Below are 7,451 nucleotides of genomic sequence, written 5' to 3'. Positions count from 1 at the left end.
TGTGTGTGTGTGTGTGTGTGTGTGTGTGTGTGTGTGTGTGTGTGTGTGTTTTCCCCCCAAAAAATACCTGTTTGTTGTTAGTAAGACCAGATTACTAATTCTAAAGTGGGGTTTTGCAACCTGACATCTCTGGATAGAATTCAGGGAGTATGTGACTTAGAGGGGAAAAATACATATTCATTTTCAGTAACCTTTACCTGAAACTGAGTGTTCTTTCCATTATGATTGTAGGCCACAACCATAATATTAGAACTAACAATGCCTAGGACTTTGCCACCAGTAGAAATCACAGGTTTTTAATATCTTTCTGCAGTTGTTGCAGATATCTCAAAATATTGTTTACACACATCATTACAAGAACTTGCTAGTTAATAAGCCACTAAAGAGATATATTATTTATTACAAGTTTATCTTTTTAATATTTATTATGTATATGTAATTGTTTTTCTTTATAACATTATGTGATAGTGTATGTATTAGTTTGCTAGAGCTGCTTTAACAAAGTACCACAAACTGAGTGACTTAGACAACAGAAACTTGTCTTATACATATTTTAGGAAGCTAGATAGAAGTTCAAGGTCAAGGTGTCAGCAGAGCTGTGCTCCCTCTGAAGGCACTAGGAAAGGATGTGTTCCAGGTCTCTCTTCTGTCTTTGATAGTTCCTTGGCTTGTGCAGCGTAACTCCAGTGGCATTCTTCCTGTATGCATGTCTCAAGGTCCAAATTTCCCCCTTTAATAAGGACATCGATCATATTGGATTAGTGGCCCACCTTATTCCAGCATGATCTCATCTAATTACATCTTTAATAACCCTGCTTCCAAATAAGGTCGCATTCTGAGGTACTGAGGGTTAGGATTTCAGCAGAAGAATTTGTGGGTTGACACAATTCAGCCCATAACAATATGTAATGCTGTGTGTTTATCAGATTTCCAGAGGGTTCCATTCTGCAGGGAATTTGGTAAGCTATATAGTCAGAAGGCACAGTCCCCACAAAATTGACCTCACTTAAGACATCAGGCACAAGCTGGGAGGTCTCCAAGACTACTCTCACTTCAAACTGACTGACTACAAATTTAGGGTGTCTACCCAACCACTTTCAGGTTCAATAACTCACTAGAGAGACTAGAACTCTCTGAAACCTCTTATACTCACAGCCTCCTTTATTACAGGGAAAGGATACAAACTAGAACCAACAGAAGGAAGAGATGTATAGGGCAGAATGTGAGAGGGTTCCAAATGCCCAGAATTGATGTGGAACAGTATGTGTTGAGTATTGCCAACCAGGGAATCTCACCCTAGTCTCTAGTATCCAGAGTTTTTATTGGGGCTCCATCATGTACTGCCTGCATAGCTAACCTTTAGTTTCCAGCTCTTCCCCACAGTTTGGGCTAATACCTATAGTGTCTAGTTACTCCAGAGGTTAGAGCTGATATGGCATATTCCAAAGCCTCCCTCATAAATCACATGATTGACAGTCTGGTGTTCGAAGCCCCTAAGCAAACAGAGATACACTTGACAGGCAGGACATTCCAGAGGCCTAGAGATCATCTCCCAGTAGCTGAGGGCAGAGGTCTGACCTCTGTTTGGGCGTGATTAAATCTTCACAACTACCATAGGTCAGGGTTTTAAGAACCTCTATTTTAAAGGTGTGCTTTAAATTTAAAATCTATTTCTGGGTACCAGCAAATCACAACATTTTATGGAGTTATGGTATTTAACTTAAATATTTTCAATTTCTTAAAAAGGAATAATTAAGAATTTCATAGGTAACATTTCTAATTTCTCTTTAAAATTCTGTCACTAAGGATAGAATAGACCATGTCACCTTTCTGTAATTTGCTTTAAAGTTTCAGAGCTAAAGTTAGAATCATATTTTTATAAATAATACAAACGACCCAGTTCTATCCAATTTGTTTTCAAGAAAACAACTTGTTACTGAGCCCATCTTGCAAATATGATTACAACAAATGAGAAGTGTTATCTTCTTAAATTTTTAGTAGTCTTTTTTGTCTGACATTTGTATTTAGTTCTGTAAATATAGTTAAATGATCTTAACTTTTTGACATAGTTCACAAAGTACTGTTCTAGGCAATGGTTCTAAGCCTTTTGTTCTTCTGAAGTACACTTGAGGAAAGTGACACTCCTGTCAGCAGTAGTGGCTCTCTAAAACAGTGAGATTAAATGCCTCTAACCCCTCCTTTTCTTCCTTTCTGTTGTGAACTTGAACATTTCCATTGCTTTGCCTTCTCACCAAACCCACCAGATGAGAAAAATGAAACTGTAGAATAGAGAAAAATGAACTGGAAAATATGGATGAAACTTAGAACACTGAAGTTTAGACAGATTAAGCAAGGTCTAAAGATAGGTATTAAGGAAGTGGGTAGGAATACTCCATTAAGAACATTTGAGTTGCCTTAATAGGAATAATAGAGATTCTGGCCAAGGGGAAGGGCTTCACTTGGAGGTTTGACAGACCATGTCTTGTTTAGGGAAATGGTGAGTAGGCGTACACTACACAGGGTTCATGGAAGGGAGTTGGAGGTAGAGTGCAGAGGTAAAACTGAAAGGAAACATAGAGGGCAGAGTATCGAGACAGAGTGAGGGCCAAATGGAGGAGTTTATGTCTTATAATTGGTTAGTGGTGAATAGTGATATCACTTTTAGAAGAGAAAGAATTTGTTCAGATCTCCGTTTTAGTACTCTGTCAGCAACGTGAAATATGAGTACAGGACCAGAGTGAGACTAGAGGCAGCAAAACCAGTTAGACTGCTGTTACGAAAGTTTAAAAGAGAGATGAGGTTGACGGGCCTGTTGACATGTTTAACATGCTTGTAGGATTTTAGTAAACAGGTGGAAAATACTGGACTAAATGGTTTTCTAGAAGATTTCTACCGCCTTTATGGGTATTTTTAGTTTCTGTACTTGGCAAACAAGGAACTCTTTAACATTTTTTGTTTATATATGTTTCTGTGTTTTATATAGTCAATTAAATGAAAAGCCCTTACCTGAAGGCTGGGAAATGAGGTTCACAGTAGATGGAATTCCATATTTTGTGGACCACAATAGAAGAACAACCACCTATATAGATCCCCGCACTGGAAAATCTGCCTTGTAAGTTTTCTAAATGTTTTGATTAAGAGTAAAACTGATTCCTAAGATTTTTATATAAAGATCTCAATTACCAAAGAGTGCTATTTCTTGAGGTGGCTTGCCTGTAGGTCTCTGATCACTAAATGTTTTGTATTTCCATTAGCTTCTTAAATATTTTCTCCTAGAGACTTTCCATATTTGTTATCATCTATTCACAGCATTGAATGAGAGTGTTTAGAAATTATCAGTACAGTACTGCTCACCAATTAATCCCTGATTTCTGATACCTACTTTCTTTCATTTCTATCACCTTTTAACTTGAAAACTCCCATTACTTTTTCTTTTCCATTTTTGAAAAGTAACTGTGTTTCGTTGATTTGCTTAATATGTTTTGTTTAGGGTTTTTTATTTTTTAAATTATGGTCAAATAGACATAACAAAGTTGACCATTTTAGGTTTATATCTTAGTGGTGTTAAGTACACTTATTGCTGTGCAACCATCACCACGATCCATCTCTAACACTTTTTTATTATCCTATACTGAAACTCTGTACCCAGTAAACTGTAACTCTCCAGTCTCCCTTCTCCCCCAGTCCCTCATAAGTACTGTTCTACCTTCTGTTTCTGAATTTGACTAATCATACAATGTTTGTCCTTTGTGACTGGCTAATTTCACTTAGCATCATGTTTCCAAGGCTCATCCATGTTTTAGCTTGTATCAGAATTTCATTTCTTTTTTTGTTTTTTTTTTGGCGGTACGCAGGCCTCTCACTGTTGTGGCCTCTCCCGCTGCGGAGCACAGGCTCCGGACGTGCAGGCTCAGCGGCCATGGCTCACGGGCCTAGCCGCTCCGCGGCATGCGGGATCTTCCTGGACCAGGGCACGAACCCGTGTCCCCTGCATCGGCAGGCGGACTCTCAACCACTGCGCCGCCAGGGAAGCCCTCATTTCTTTTTAAGACTGAATAATATTGCATTTTATGTATTACCACATTTTGTGTATACATGTGGTTCATGGACATTTGAGTTGTTTCCACCTTTCAGCTATTGTGAATGATGCTGTGAACATGAGGGTACAAATATCTGTTCAAGTTCTTGCTTTCAGTTCTTTTGCATATATATTCATAATTAGAATTGTTGAATCAAATGACAATTCTGTGGGTTTTTTTGTGACGTTGCCATACTGTTTTCCACAGCGAATGTACCGCTTTACGTTCTCACTGATAGAGCACATGGGTTCCAGTTTTTCCACATCCATGCCAACAGTTGTTACTCTGTGTGTGTGTGTGTTTGGGTGTGTGTAATGCCATCCTAATTAGTATGAAATGGTATCTCATTGTGGTTTGTATTTCTCTAATGATTCATGATGTTAAGCATCTTTTCATGTGCTTACTGACCATTTTTTGTATCTTAGAACAAATGTCTGTTTCAGTTCTTTGCCCAGTTTTGAATCAGGTTGTTTTTTGTTGAGCTTTAGAAGTTCTCTGTATATTCTGGATATTAATCCCTATCACATATGTCATTTGCACATACTTTCTCCCATTCTGTGTATTTCCTAAGCATTTCATAGCTTTAGCTCTTACATTTAGACCTTGGATTCATTTTCAGTTAATTTTTGTAAATGGTTTTAGTAAGGGTTCAACTCCACTCTTTTGCAAGTGGATATCCAGTTTTGGCAGCACCATTTTGTTTAGTGGTCTTGGCACCCTTGTCAAAAACTATTTGACCATATATGTGAAGGTTGATTCCTGGCCTTTCTGTTCTATTTTTGTGTATGTCTGTGTTTATTCCAGCACCACACTGTTTTGACTGCTGTAGCTTTTACTAAATTTTGAAATCAGGAAATGTGAGTCCTCCAACTTTGTTCTTTTTTGAGATTGTTTTGGCTTTTCAGGGTCCTTTTGAGATTCCATATGAACTTTAGTATGGGTTTTTCTATTTCTGCAAAAAAAAAAAACAAAGACATTGGGATTTTGATAAGGATTGCATTGAAGTTTTCTTTGGTTAGTGTTGACATCTTAACAATATTAAGTCTTCTAATCCATGAACATAAGCTGTCTTTACATTTATTTGTCTTCTTTATTTTCTTCCAGCAATGTTCTATAGTTTTCATTGTGCAAGTCTTTACCCTGTTGGTTAAATTGATTCCTAAGTGTTTTACTGTTTTTGATGCTATTTGTAAACGGAATTGTTTTGTAAAATTTCCTTTTCAGATTGTTGATTGTTAGTATATAGGAATACAACTGATTTTTGTATGTTTTGTGTTCTACTTTGTTGAATTTACTTAGTGCTAACAGGTTTTTTCGTCTGGAGTCTTTAGGGTTTTTTATATATAAGATCATATCATCTTCAAACAGGAATGTTTTCTTCTTCCTTTCCAATTTGAATGCCTTGTCTTTTTCTTGCCTAATTGCTCTGGCTAGAACTTCCCATACTGTGTTGAATAGAAGTGATGAAAGCAGGCAACCTTGCCTTGTTCCAGATCTTAGAGGGAAAGCTTTCATTCTTCCACCATTGAGTGTGATGTGAGCTGTGGGATTTTCATATATAGCTCTTATTATGTTGAGTTGGTTTCCTTCTAGTTTGTTGAATGTTTTTTATCATAAAAGGATATTGAATTTTGTTGAATGCTTTTTTGCATCATTTGAGATGATTGTGTGGTTTTTTTCCCCTTATTAATGTGTGGTGTACTGCGTTGACTTTTCATATGTTAAATCATCCTTGCATTCCAGAGATAAATTCCACTTGGTCAAAAGGATTAAAATGTTAATCCTTTTAATATACTCCTGAATTGAATTTACTAGTATTTTTTTTTAGGATTCTTGCATCTATGTTCATAAGAGAGATTGGTCTGTAGTTTTTCTCTTTTTAATTTTGTTAAGCACATTATAAACATACTTTTTAATTTTTTTATTTTAATTAAGTTGTACTCGACATACAGTATTGTTTCAGTTGTACAATGCAGTTTTGTTTTCATGTAGCACCTTTGTCTGGCTTTAATTTCAGGACATTGCTGACCTCTCGTTATTTTTTTTTTTTCTTTTTTTTTTCTTTTGTGGTACGTGGGCCTCTCACTGTTGTGGCCTCTCCCGTTGCGGAGCGCAGGCTCAGCGGTCATGGCTCACGGGCCTAGCCGCTCCGCGGCATGCGGGATCTTCCCAGACCGGGGCACGAACCAGTGTCCCCTGCATCGGCAGGCGGACTCTCAACCACTGCGCCACCAGGGAAGCCCGTCGTTACTTTTTTTTAATATGCAGAAAATATAAAACTAAACTTTCATGTTTCAAACAAACTAGGAATTCAGGCCAATTAGGTATTAATGAAATTAGATATGTAATAAATTACAAACAGATACTGTTGTATCATTAATCTTAGTTACAATTAAGTTTGGGCACATATAGCAGAAAACCCCAAAACAATAGAGGCTTGTATGAAACAGAAGTATATTTCTCTCCATCATTAAAAAATAGTCCAGTGGGACTTAAATAGCACACTACTGAATAATCCATGGCTCAAAGAACTGGCTCACTAGAAATAAGGAAATTTTTTTTACTTTATGATAATAAAAGCAAAACATCACAATTTGTGGGATTTAACAAAAGTAGTCTTGGAGGAAGACTTAATTGCTTTAGAGGACTAGATTAGAAAATAGGGTGTAAAATCATTGATCACTGCTTCCACCTTAAGAAGCTAGAAATAGAAAAGTTAATTAAATACAAAATATGCATAAAAGCAGAAATCAATGAAATGGAAATGAGAGAACAGAAAAATCAAAGCTACAAGTTGGGTCTTCAAAAATTTAATAATATTGGTAAACCCTAGTAAACTTGAGAGAAAAAAGGAGAAAAACTGGGAAATGTAGTCTGCCCAAGTAAATCTCAAGACTCTGTTAAGGTCAAAGGAGAGAATGGATTCAGGAATAGACACCGTTCTCAGACAGAACCTCCTTTACCTAGTCCTGTTATATTTGGCTGTATATAAGAGAGAATCTCACAACAGGGGCTTTAAAAAGATCAAAGTTTATTTCTGTTTCTTACTTAAAAATAGTCATGGGACTTTTTTTTTTTATTTTAAAGATGGTATTAGGAGTATGCTGTACTAGGGCATTTTTGTATTTGACTACTGAGTTCTTAGGGAGTGTGGTATTGTGCTTTCCTTCAATATTTTATCTTACAAGAAACTATATATGTCATATTAACATTCTTCCTCAGAGACAATGGACCCCAGATAGCCTATGTACGGGACTTCAAGGCAAAGGTTCAGTATTTCCGGTTCTGGTGTCAGGTTAGTATTGGGACTGTATTTCTGTACTCCTTTTATTATGTTGCTTACACAGTCAGTGATTGTGAAAATAATTAACC

General features: G+C 36.7%; 1 protein-coding gene across 5 annotated transcripts in view; it reads left to right on the top strand.

Moving 5' to 3' along the window:
• ITCH (itchy E3 ubiquitin protein ligase) overlaps window positions 1-7,451 on the top strand; it is a 121,842-nt gene that overhangs the window by 88,244 nt on the left and 26,147 nt on the right. For all 5 annotated transcript variants that reach the window (XM_027078538.1, XM_027078537.1, XM_027078535.1 and 2 more), the window contains 2 exons: window positions 2,984-3,112; window positions 7,302-7,374. In XM_027078538.1, the coding sequence (XP_026934339.1) occupies window positions 2,984-3,112; window positions 7,302-7,374 (202 nt within the window). The remainder of the gene's footprint in view (window positions 1-2,983; window positions 3,113-7,301; window positions 7,375-7,451) is intronic.

This window comes from Aethalodelphis obliquidens, unplaced genomic scaffold, assembly GCF_003676395.1.
Source record: "Aethalodelphis obliquidens isolate GAN/ISIS:26980383/991018 unplaced genomic scaffold, ASM367639v1 scaffold42, whole genome shotgun sequence".
NCBI lineage: Eukaryota > Metazoa > Chordata > Mammalia > Artiodactyla > Delphinidae > Aethalodelphis > Aethalodelphis obliquidens.
The sequence above is the reverse complement of the archived record's forward strand: the minus strand, read 5'-3'. Positions and strand labels throughout refer to the sequence as shown.